The sequence below is a fragment of the Haemaphysalis longicornis genome, unplaced genomic scaffold (assembly GCF_048455015.1).
Source record: "Haemaphysalis longicornis isolate Haplotype H1 unplaced genomic scaffold, Haemaphysalis longicornis Haplotype H1 scaffold_10, whole genome shotgun sequence".
Taxonomy (NCBI): Eukaryota; Metazoa; Arthropoda; class Arachnida; order Ixodida; family Ixodidae; genus Haemaphysalis; species Haemaphysalis longicornis.
The window spans coordinates 147,810,276-147,822,790 of record NW_027526204.1 but is presented as its reverse complement, the minus strand read 5'-3'; the positions used below and the strand labels follow the sequence as shown (position 1 = coordinate 147,822,790).

At 47.7% G+C, this 12,515-nt stretch overlaps 1 protein-coding gene across 2 annotated transcripts in view; it reads right to left on the bottom strand.

Moving 5' to 3' along the window:
- Positions 1 to 12,515, bottom strand: part of LOC144159601 (CUB and sushi domain-containing protein 3) — a 95,054-nt gene that overhangs the window by 19,476 nt on the left and 63,063 nt on the right. For both annotated transcript variants that reach the window (XM_077691187.1, XM_077691188.1), the window contains exons 6-9: positions 11,859 to 12,037; positions 8,617 to 8,793; positions 7,751 to 7,930; positions 5,055 to 5,234 (exon numbers count right to left, since the gene is read on the bottom strand). In XM_077691187.1, the coding sequence (XP_077547313.1) occupies positions 5,055 to 5,234; positions 7,751 to 7,930; positions 8,617 to 8,793; positions 11,859 to 12,037 (716 nt within the window). The remainder of the gene's footprint in view (positions 1 to 5,054; positions 5,235 to 7,750; positions 7,931 to 8,616; positions 8,794 to 11,858; positions 12,038 to 12,515) is intronic.

Below are 12,515 nucleotides of genomic sequence, written 5' to 3'. Positions count from 1 at the left end.
TAACATTTCCTCTTGTGCCTTATTCAAAATAAAAGTGTCGTAGCAAGCGCGAAACATTCGCAGTGCAGATAACATCATATTCACCGTAAAACGCTGCTATAAAAGATGATTTCGTAATCTTATGGCCCAAGTTTCCTTCGCGATATTGCTGCAAAATATTTCCTTCTTGTTCAATATAACTGAATTGCTTGCTCCTCCTATGAGGCTGTCGACCTGTAACATTTCCTCTTATGCCTTATTCAAACTAAAGGGTCGTAGCGAGCGCGAAACATTCGCGGTGCACATAACATCAAATTCGCCGTACTTTTTAAAAGAAACGCTGCTATACAAGATTATTTCGTAATCTTAGGGCCCAAGTTTCTCCGCGATATTGCTGCAAAATATTTGCTTCTTGTATAATATAACTGAACTTCTGCGCTATATATGAATACACGTTACACTCTCACCTCCTCAAACATTTTGAAGGTTCATTTTTTTCTTGAGGCCAAACTATGATGACATTCACGTCTATTACCACCTCTTTTTCTTGCTTGTAGCTCTGCTGTCAACCTTTATAAAGCACCAAACCTTGAAGTAAATAGCCCTATTTACATGACCTTGTCTTCGTTACCCAGGCACTACGGGAATTTATCAACAAGAAAATCTGGTACGCCCAAGGGCAGTAGTGTCTATTGCAACACCCAAACTCAACCGGGCGTTTATTGATCATTCAATGAAACGTGCCCTTTGGAGACGTAAAAAAACTGGCGCTACGAAACCAATCGATGACATAGGTGTGTTTATTTTAGCAAGAACAACATCTCGCCCTTGAGGGATCTGGCCAGGTCGAATTTGCCAATACTACGGCCCACTCTGCTAAAGTAGTTCGACCTTTGATGACACCGAGTGCTTTGTGCCCCAATTCTCCGTTTCTACGAGACATAAGAGTTTCTTGGACGTAGGTCTCTTTTTTCTTCAATGCATTCGCATGATTCCAGCGAAGGACGTAGCAACACTTGTAATGTAATTTAGAGGCAGCCCGGTAGCAAAGCCGCACATCCTAGCTTTGTTTGCCACATCCTTTAGCTTTTTTCGCGTTGATTCGCTGAACTTTATAACCAGGCCACGCAGGTCCAGTTGCACATGATGACAGCGTCATGTAATGGACCCTCAGTTATTTGACGATGTGGTGATGGCAATGTAACTGTCACCGTGTTTACGAAAGTGAGAAAACTCCCCGGAAAACAAATTCGTTTCCTCCTCGCGTTGAGTGCATCCAAATTTCTGTTAATCAGTTGACATAGAGAAGATTGAACTCTAGAAAAGTTACGCGACACAAATCCTCGTCATGACTGCTCTTTCATTCGAGCTGTCTCGTGGCTGTTCTCGCCACGAACTGGTTAAACAAATGCGGGACGCTCTATTAAACTAACGTACCTGCGACAAGAACAGAGCAGATGCCCAAACAATCGCCCCCAACGCCCGCAGGCTGTCTTGAAGGGAGCGAGCCACTCTGCATCCGAATGGCTCACGCGAGAACCGAATCAAGGCATACCCTTTGTTCTCAAAACACCTCTTCGCGCGGGAACAACAAAGATAAGGGACGTCTCGTGAGCCTCGTAAAAACCGCCACCGGAAGGAACGGGGGGAGGAAGGAAGGGAGGAAACAAGCATCGGAAGCACGCGTCAAGTCTGTCTCCCCCGCCGTTGCTCAACGCCGCGCCGCCGCGCTACAGCTAACGGGGCGCCCAGGCACTGCCCGGTGCTTATCAGAGCGAGCCGCCGACCGGCTTTCGGGCAGGGGCGGGCGGCGTTCAACCACGTGGAGCGCCTTTCAGGCTGGCGGGGGAGCCGTATCTCGAGGCTGCGCAGGCGACAAGGGCACAAGGCCATACACTCCGCATCACGCCGTCTGTTTTCTCGGCGTTGCGAATTCGCCACGGCTAATCCGGACCGGAATACATACACAGCAGTTATGCTGTTTATTTAATACGCCTGCCACACGGGCACTTTCAATCGCGATTGAGTCGAGCTCAATCCGGATCGGGTGCTGCTACACGGCAGTTTCAATCGCGATCAAACTCAATCGTGGTTTCTCAAGCGCGATTGAGTTTTCCATGCGCGATCGGACGAAAGGGGTGATACTCTCATCCCCGCTGAGTAATGGCACATAAGGTGACAACTAACGCCACAAATTGTATCAAACAACTTTACCCATAAAAGCGTGCAGTAGCATTTATATAGTTCCGTATAACTACGGCCGCGCAAAGTTACCAGACACCGGGCGCGAACTACATTTCTAGCGCCATCTGGCTTACGTGAACGCAACCGGTGCATCATCTCGATCGAAGCGTGCCGTGTAGCACCGGCGGTGCGTCGAGCGCGCTCGAAAAGTCAATCGCGCTCCTCTTCAATCCGGATTTAAAGCGCCTGTGTGACAGAGGCATAAAATAGTTTTTCTTAGGGGTTCTATTAGTCGTTACAATAGTGCAGCTGTCTCATGTCCGCCACGAGCAAGCAAAGAGTTCTCTTTTTTGTTTGCAAGTGACAATGCAAGACACAGTAATCTCAAGGCCACTGTCGGCAGCTGGCATTTGTCAAAGCCCCCGTCGTCATCATCATCATCAACAGCCTGTTTAGGTCCACTGCAGGACCGAGGCATCTCTTTTTGACATCCAGCCGCCCCTGTCCTGTGCTGCCCGAGTCTATTCCTACAAAACTACGAGAAATCAAGCCTGAAGGCGTATGCCAAATGCCTCGTAGTAGATTTGTGTCAGAGCCCCGTGAATGGGAAAATGCTCAAGCCTTCCGCCCCACCTTTGCATGCTGTTGAACTGTTCTAATGGATTTTTTTTTTGGAAGCCTGTATGGGCGCCATCAATTATTAATCTCAATCAACCCTGGAGTTCTCCAGGACGTCATCCATGAACTGTCCTTGCCTGTGCGAGTACTCCTGCGGGAGCCGGGGTTTGTGGCAGTCCTCAGACCGGCAGAGGACAATCCAGGACCGGTATATTCAGGATGGCTACGGAAAGCCGCAAGGGAGTAGGGGCAATCGCACCATCCGTGAGCCGTTTTGTGCACGAACGTTAGTGAATGAGAGTGTACGCGTAAGCACTGTTGCAAGATACTTTGTACACTTGCAACGTGGAAATTCAGGCACCTCTTGTGGGATAGTTTGTAGCTAACAGACACAGGACGCCAGGTAATTTAAAACCCAGATCATAATGCGTGATTTCCTGCGAGCTAATCAATGACCCATCACCAATTACATGGAGGCGCGTGCTAACATCTTTCTGTTCGCGGCTTTTCTATTTCTGCCACCCAAGCTTCCATTTACCGAGGTGTAAAGAAACGAGTACAAATGAAAATAAGTGGGTAGGACCAATCCCATCTGTATGGAATTAACGCCAGATAATGTCATACTCCTGATTCATTCTTTCTAGTGAAAAGGCAGTGAGGTTTTAAATGATACGGAGAAGTCATTCTGACAGCCAGACTGGCTTGCTACTCCACATGGACATGAGAGGGGTAAAAATGAGGGAAAGAGCAGTTGCAAGAAGTACTGGTGTAGAAACACTGGCGCACCTTGCTCTAGTGGCGCAAGGCTGGAGAAACAGCGGACCTGGCAGCCTCTCTCCCTTCGTCGGAAACGCGGCTGTTGCAGCTCACATGCATTTCCGAACTTGCCGCTGATCTGGTATCCATGACTGGCAGGCCCGGATCTTTTTGTGCGCAGGCTTTCCCATCCCGCCCAAAGTGGACACCGTTAGCGCGCCCTAGAACCCGCACCAACGGGCTTTGCGAACTCGGCGTCTGTAGCGCGAGCATTTCTGTGCTTCCCACTTGAGGCCACGAATGCACGTGAACTCGCGAGGAGAAAAGCACGTGAGAAATCGCGCCACGAACGCTGGACAGAAGGTTCTCGACGGTTAAGCTGTCCGATACCCGGGGCTCCTCACGAGGCGCACGCTTACTTGCGCTGTTTTCTTTTGGTGAGCTCCGCACGTGACGCAAGCCCAGGTGGAAGCCTGACCGACTCCGGGTGCTCCTCACGAGTGCACACTCACGTGCTATCGGTCTTTTTTTTTTTTCTGGAAACGCTATACGGTGGAACTAAAACTTTACACAGCTGTGCTGTTAAAACATTTTTGCCGTGGTTTAACGCGGTTACACCAAGTTAGTCGAGCGAGAGCTCGGCTTTCACGCCGAGAGTACTCAGTGAACTCGCGCAGTGCACATTGAAGGCGTGAACGCGCCGTGCACTTGAAAGCAACCATCGCCTCCTTGTATCATTTTATGATGGTATGCGCCCTTACTCCTTATCCGCCTCTCCGCACCCGTTTCCCCGGACCAAACGAGTAATTGGACGCCGTCATTGCACGATCGTACGAGGCGCTCCCTTGACCTTGGCTGATCTTGAAGGGCAGATTGACGGAACAAGCCGTTTTCTGGCTTTAACGTTGAGTATCAAAAGCTCGCAGAGATTAGAAACACATGCTCAAAGCACGCGTTCACGTTAGCCAACGTTAGCTGCATGCTGAGTAGGGGAAGTGGGAAAGGCAGTGTGACGCGCTTATACTCCGTTACAGCCACGCGATTATACTCCGTTATTCCGTTATACTCCGTTGCCACGCACGGTCGCATGGTAACAGCCATGCGGCAGCGCATTTGTTTTTACCGCTTCTCAGTCCATTTGCTGAATAGTGCGCATGCTAATACAAAAACTCAACCCCGCACTTTTTTTAAGTGTAGCGGCCGCATCGACCCTTGCGGTGCGATCGTCACAATCATCCGCATCCTGGCGATATCATCATCAGTGCGGCGTGGCCTGGAACGTGAGCCAACCACGTGAGCTGAACAGATGGAACCCGACCGCTGCGCTCTGCGTTGGCCCGTCTTCGCCGCTCCCCAGTTCCGGCAGGACTTACGCACCAGAAATAAATGTAGGAGGCCACTTCCGTACCGCGTCTACGACCGCTTCCAACAGAAGCAAGCTTGGGAGCTTGACACGCGAGATCGTCACACGGAATTTTGTAGCTTGTTACTGTTGAAAAAAAGAAAGTTAAACTTACGGATGCAGACCGGCACGTCTCCCTGCCAGAAGCCCGTGGGTCCGCAGGTGAGGAGCGGCGTGCCACTCAGCTGGAATCCCGGCTGGCAGTCATACTCGGCCACGGTGCCGAAGATGGTGGACGCGGCGGAGAGGCGAACCAGGCCATGCGCCACCGCAGGTGGAGGCCGGCACATTACGGCTGCAGGGGAAAAGGGGGAATAAACGAGGCTTGCAAGCGGCGCTCGCAAGTCACGGCACTCGTTTCCCAGATATAACACACGTCCATAGTGAAGGAACACGGCAGAGTATCGCTGATGGCTGTGTAACAGCGAAGGCAAAGCACTGAGGAGGGACTGTAATGGGCGTCTTAAAAGGACCCCGCAACACCTTGTTCAACGTTTTTTTAAATCCTAAATGCTTGCAGAACGCAGTCAACCAACGAATTCATTGCTTAAATTTTGGGTCGAAGCGTTCCTCAGCCATAAATTACTACTCTATGAACATCAGAGAGTTTAAAAACTTGCTCGAAAGGTTTTTTTTTTTCTTTCCCTGCCTTGGAGATCTTCGACTGGTGGAATTACGTCATTACAGCAATGTTAGAGGCTACTGGTCTGCTTTCCTGCAGTTGCAGAAATGAAGACATTCAATAGACACTTTAAACAGAAAGCCACAAAAACAAAGCAGAAACAGAAGGCGTCTTCTGCGACGAGCAAATCCGGCAGTGCCACTTTGTGCTCACGATAACTACAGCTTTCTCAGTGCTTTTACACGCAAAGGAAAGAGTGAAACTGTCTATCTGAGGTGTTGCGTAGTCCATTAATGCAAGTCCTGTAATTCGTGCTTTAATAAGTGCCATGTTGTACACCTTTAATAAGTGCCATGTTGTACATAAGTGCCATGTTGTACACCATGTTGTACACCTTTGTACAACAGATTTTTGCTCCAACCGAAATTCTGAGAACTTGATACGCCTGAGAGGTTGTCCTACAGAATATGTACCACAGCATTCCATCGCTAGTTCCTGAAACAGTTGCGCTGAGTGCGGAGCAAAATGACGACATATGAATGTGCTGTATATCAGCCAGTTCCTTTGGAAATCTTTGGATATTTCAGGCGTTTTTAGATACGTCCATTTCTGTCTAACCGTTTCGTCTGTCTGTATGTGTGTAACAGTCTTTCCTGCGGAAGAGGTCAATTTGATATTCAAATCGAGAAGGGCAGAGAGGTTGGAAGGATCGTGGGATGGAGGGAGATGATGGGGGAGGATGAGGGAAGGGCAATTTTATTTCTAAATCAACGAGGAAGCAGGCAGAAGAGGGAAGGAAAAGTGGAAGAAGTGAATTCAGTTCGTCCACACAAACCTGTTGGCAGTGCCTTTTCTCTATTCCCGAACACAGGAAAACGTGCAGCAACATTCTGTGAACTAGATCGCAGGGTTGAGGTTTGTTGTGCGGACCATGCAATCGGATAATTGAGCCTTATGTACATCGAAACCTATCTAAAGGACACCAAACCACCCTCATTTACAGATATGATGCATAGTAGCGGCATAAGAGAACATTTTACAGTAAAAAGGCACGTGGAAAAAACTTTGGTCCGGCTAGACTTGGAACCCAGGCTGTTAGCGCAAAAACCAGATGCTTGACCCATGTGCTGCGAAAGCTAGTGAGCAGTGTACTTTAGCTGTAGCGGAAAGGGAAAAATCCCCTTGTGGTCCGCAGAACAGTCAAGTCAGGCCCTCAGCATTCTCCTAATCGGGAGAAGGCTGGCAATAATCAGAGACGCGATTTTTGTGCCGTAATGCGCCCAGGTATGCTTTCACTAATGCGAAATATTAAACATGCCGGCGTGACTCCCTGAATATGGAAAACTCTGAAGCATGATGGTCTTGATTGCTATTCTCGCATACTCGGCTATTGTTCATCAACACACAATTTTAAATAGACCGCGCAACACCTTTTTACTTTTTTATGAAATCTTAAAAGCTTGCACAATTTACTCAACCAACACATCCAGTAGTTAGATTAGGGGGTCGGAAAAATTAAGACTTTATGCCCATCAAGTAGAAACTTGTTCAAATGAGTTTTCTCTGTTTCCCGGTCTTGGCGTTCTTTGACCGCTAGAATTATGTCATTACAGCGATTCAGCGGCTATTGGTCGGCTTTCTTTCAGTTGCAGCAATGAAGGCATTCGACAGCCATTTTAAAAGGAAAGCCACAAAAGAAAAGCAGAAACGGAAGACGTATCTGCTGCGACGAGCAAATACTGCAGTGCCAATCCGTGCTGGCCAAAACTATAGCTTTCGTAGTGCTGCTATACTCGGTTACAACTCAAGAACGGCACCACCTCATGTAGTGTATCACTCCGCCAAAGCGCCGGACCCATCAAGTCAGTGCGCGCGCGTTTTGAAAGGGGTTTGCTATGAATGCGTGATATCGTCTGCCTTGCCTCACGCAGTTTGTTTGTCGTCACTGGAGTCGTTTATAGGCATATTGCGGGAACGGCTCACGCCATGTTCAAAATATTTCCAGTAACGCCCTACTAGCGCCGCGCGGGGAAACATCCGGCTACGCTGATAAGGCACAGCGGCAACTTCTGGTGCCGTTCTTAAGTTGTCACCGAGTAGAGACACGCAAATGAAAGAGTGAAGCTGTTTATCTCAAGTGTTCCAGAATAACTTTAAAGCAATCGTCAGTGGATGCGCAAGGGGCTTACGCTCGCATCGGGGAGGTGGTCCGTTCCATCGCTGGTCCACGTCGCAGACCAGCAGACTGCGGCCAATCAGGACGAAGCCGTCGCGGCAGCGGTACTCAACGGCACTCAGGTAGTGCCTCGTGCCGTTGACGAGATCCTGTGAACCGTTCGGAATGGGGGCCGGTGGGCCGCACTCCAGATCTGCAAGTGAGCACATCAGCGCGGGTCCTCAGGATTTAATCCCGATTTTGATCAAGGCGCTTCCTTTCGTCTTTAGCGGTATCCTGGTACAGAGTAATCAGACGCATTAAAGTTTTTTTCTCAGTATTTTGTATTACTTGCATATTGCATCCTTCCGCTTCCGCACGCTCTTTGTTCTTTTCGTCCCATCATTATCAGGGGGCACAATCGATTAGTTTTTGTTTTCAATGTCGTACCCACGCTGGGGGTTTAGCGGCGCCCAGCGGCTTTCCGCAGTTCGCACAAATGATCTGCTCACAGCCAACCACGTTTCTAACTAGGTATCAAATGTGCAACATATAAGTATCGTGGCACAACCAGCTTTTTCAAATACGTTGAGGTGAGATATTTAAAGCATGTAAACTTCAGTTTTTACAAGCACGATGAAGCAGGGCACACTAAAAGCACCGATTCCCCGTGGCCAACTTAGCCCCGAGATAATTTGGAGATGGCACACATTCACGAAACTTAAAGATACATTTTGTACGGTGAAGCAACCTTCTAATAATTACATCGTGTGCCCCCATGCGGGCGTTTCCACGGGTCTGAGGGAGGTGGTTACTTCACGCTGCAGGCATGGTGCCTGTTGTGCCACGAGGACGCGTTTTGTTTCCAATGCTTTTCTCCAAAATAGTACCACCACTCACATCTGCACTTGGGCGCGAATTCGCTGTAGAAGCCGTTGGCGAGGCAAGTCCTAATGTTTGGCCCGACCAAAAGGTGTCCCGGAGCACAGCGGTACTCGATCACCGACCCTACGTCGAAGTTCCGCGCCAGCACAGTCGAGTTCGGAGGACGCTCGGGCTTGCCACAAGTCGTGGGTCCTGCGCGGGAATGCAAACGCAAGTCAAGGTTACGCTCCCGTAATCAGCTAATTGAAAAGCCGAGATGAGAATAGATGCGCCGCGTATTGCCGCGTCAGCCAAATAATTTCACAAATGCTCTCCGAATTTTACGTGATACCTTCACGTGTGTAGTCTGCCAAGTATTCACTGCCCGTCTCTCCTGTAGTGATCTCACCAGTAAATTCCTTCTAGCTTTCTCCATCGATTTCCTGCAAGAAATTTCGTTTCTGATGGTCGCCGACTGCGTTGGATTACAAGTGAATCTAGACAAAAAAAAATGACCTGTTTGCTTTCTTTAAAAACGCTGCCACAAACGGCCCAATATTGTTATTATTACGTCTACTCTACCCTTTTTCTCCTTGGTTTTGTCAGTCAGCAGAAGCGGCCATTAAACACCTACAAAAGCACATTCGCGAGCCAATTTGAGTTTTTTTTTTCGAATTGACAACGTCACGTTCAACCTATGAAGGATGCGGCAATTGACTGAAGTCAACATCCTATTATGGCTCAGGAAGGATTGTTCGTCTTCCTTCTCTATATCACATTTGTCACGAATGTATTTGTCAGTTTGTGGCAACAAGGTGCAGCTATAGCCGCGTTTGCTATTCGCCCCGAGCGCGAACACAGTCGGCCCCTGGCGGCGGCGGGACGAACCGCTCCTAGTGTGGATGGCGCTCTCGCGTCGTCTGCTTTTTCCCGTTGCGTGCGGCGCAAGACGCGTGCTGCACATGACAAAACAACCAATATGTGTGCTAGTTTGGCAGTAAGCAATGACATAGTTACGTCTGCTTGCGCGTTTCCTCTAGAAACACAATAATCAGCGGACGTTGCGGGTTAATGCGCTGGTTTATTTCCACGAAACATCTACGCCCTGGTCACCGCTTGAGTGTGAAACGTGTTATAAACATTGCTTCCACACATTGCACTTTTCTTATTGTTGAGTGCAGTCGTCTGCCGTTTCGGGAACGTCGAAGGGTGCTTTTTGAAGGTGGCGTGGTGATTATTTAAAGGATAAAAGTTTAGTACGCGAAACGGGTAAGAAGCGACAAGACCTGTGCATGCGCGTGCAAATTCCACACCCTTGTAAAATTGCGCTGTGTCCTTACAGAAAGAAGAAACAAACAAAAACATTTACACTGCACACGACCCGTGCGCGGTCGCCCATACATTACCGGACACGTATTTTACACCCGCAAGCTCCTGTGTGATCGTGTTCTTCCCGTACCTTTTCTAAAATAAATACCATTTTTGGACAGTCGTTGTTTACACTGAGTTGCTAATTTTACGTATTGTTTAAAATACGTTTCTATGGATGCGCAAGAGTATTTATGGGGGATTTTTCGGCAAAATTAAGCAGTTGTGAGTTTGCGTCTAGCATGTGAAATTTCGTGTGTCATTTTCATATATATCATTTTCAAATCCGACATGAATCACCTTGTCCAGAAACGTGTCTCACTCAGCATAACCAAATGCCTAATATGGTCACGTCTTAACCTCTTGAGGTGGACCTAAGTTTAAAGAAAGAGCAGAAAACGCGTAATATAATGCACGTTGTTGCCCACATGTGTGAGGGGTGTGTGCCGTGACTCGCTGTTTTTTTTTATTTTTTTCCCATAATGCTTGCTTTCAATACAATTTTGAAAAAGGCGAGCCACAATTCCTGGACAATCCCAGACCAAAGGGGGGTTAAGCAGTTTTGAAAATACTACTGCTTTTTCACCGCTACAGAACACGACGCCTAGTGTAGTTTCGATTGTAAGTAATACTGATAACCATATTTTGGCTTTTCGCGTTACATGCGTTCTCTTCTCGCTGCTCTTGCAACGTTGGCAGTACCCCCCCCCCCGCCCGCCCCCCTTCCCGAAAAAAAAAAAAAAAACTAAATGCACAGGATTTCATTTTTTAACCAATCCTCAAGAATTAAATGCCAAGACAAAGGCGATGTTCAGTTTACAAAACAAAGTAGTTACCGGAAACCCGTTGCGCTGATTCGCAACGAGAAATAAAAAGGAAATGTTTTACTACATCTGCAACAGCGCAACTTCATTTATTGCCATCTTTAGGGTTCATAAGTGACCTTATACGCAAGAATGCAAACACATCTCGCTGTTGCAGGCACCTGTTAGATTTTAAAAGGAACGCAAATGGTCAACAGAGCAGCCATAACAGAAAATTTGTGCTCACTGTAAGGTCCCAGAAGCTTGGTTTGCACACTGTAAAGCTGCTTGTCACTTCGCGAAAACCTAGCTAAACATGAGCTGTTGATTGTACTGCGTGCGTTGACAATTCAATTCGCAAGTTCACTTGGGACGAAAGCCGTAAATAAGTGATCCGAAACCATTATTCATCAAACCTTCCTTCAGAGTCGTTAAAATTTCATTTAAAAGACCCGTTAGAGCGGTTACATTTGTATCTCTGCGCTGATCAATATTCAGTAATTTTATATGTGGCCTTTTGAACACACAAAAAATATCGTAAGCTCTTAGAAAGAATTTTGGGGCAGTTAAGTAGTGTTACCATTTCAGAGCATCCCACAAATGCAAGAATGCGTCATGTTACCAGTGAAAGCGATTGAGATTGCCGTTGTAAACTGAATTTCAGAGATCGAGGCTTCCTGATTTGTTTCTATTCAGTCTTTTATTGAAGGCTCAAAGCCATAGTCTGGAAAGATCGAGCTTGCTACGAGCCACATGAACAACGTACAAGTTCATTGTCACAATTACGGCCATTCTGAGATTCCCGATGAGTCGTCGCTTTTTTTTTTTTGCGTAATAATGAAAACTGACTGCCGCTTCTATGCTATACATTGAACGTTGAGGAACCGAACTACAGCATACCACTCTTGTTTTCACCTTTCGTGCGCACATACGACGGGAAAAAGGCACGAAGCGCGCCCACAGTGTGCATTCTTACGGGCCGCTCAGCGGAGCATCCACACTAGGAGCGCGACGCTGTCGCCACCTACATGTCGAGCTCGCGGCGAATAGGGCAACGACATCTAATCAAGACTACGAATTAGTTGACAGAAAAATATCCTAGCTCACTGTGCTGGCAGATGAAGTTGAGCGCAAGGTCACAGTTGGTGTCGGACCAGAGCCAGCCGCGGTTCCCGTCAAAGCGGGAGCAGTTGTTTTCGAGCGAAGTCACGCCCGGCGAATTCCAGAAGGAGATGGTCACTTCACGGCCGTTGATCCAGCGCCAGTTACCCGGTTCATGAGGATCCCTGGGAACGATAGTAGTTGAAAGACATACAAAAGTAAGGTGAAAACAGAAATATGCAATGCGTTTCACGATTTCAAAGAATTCAACCTGTTCGTTAATGTGATCAGCTGGCAGACGAATATGTTTCCGGGTTTCGGAATAAAAATAAAGTCTATTGGATTTCGTATGAACTGGTAATTCATTCAGATCACTTGTACGAAGATGCACCAAAGAGGCTATTCTATTATGTTATTATTTCCCTCCATTCTATTTCCGGTTTCGCCGCACCGAAGCGGTTCATGTTAGTCCTAAAGCGTTCGCAATTCCACTTCCGATGTAAAGAAGCAATTTTGATTCTTATTTAATTTATATGGTCCGGACAGGGTCGGCTTGTAAGTATACACGCACGCGTGCAAGTCTCCATTACTAGACTTCACAGTACTGTTGACCAGCTGCTGACTACAGAACCAGACCCTCCTGGTAACCCGGGCCAAGATGGT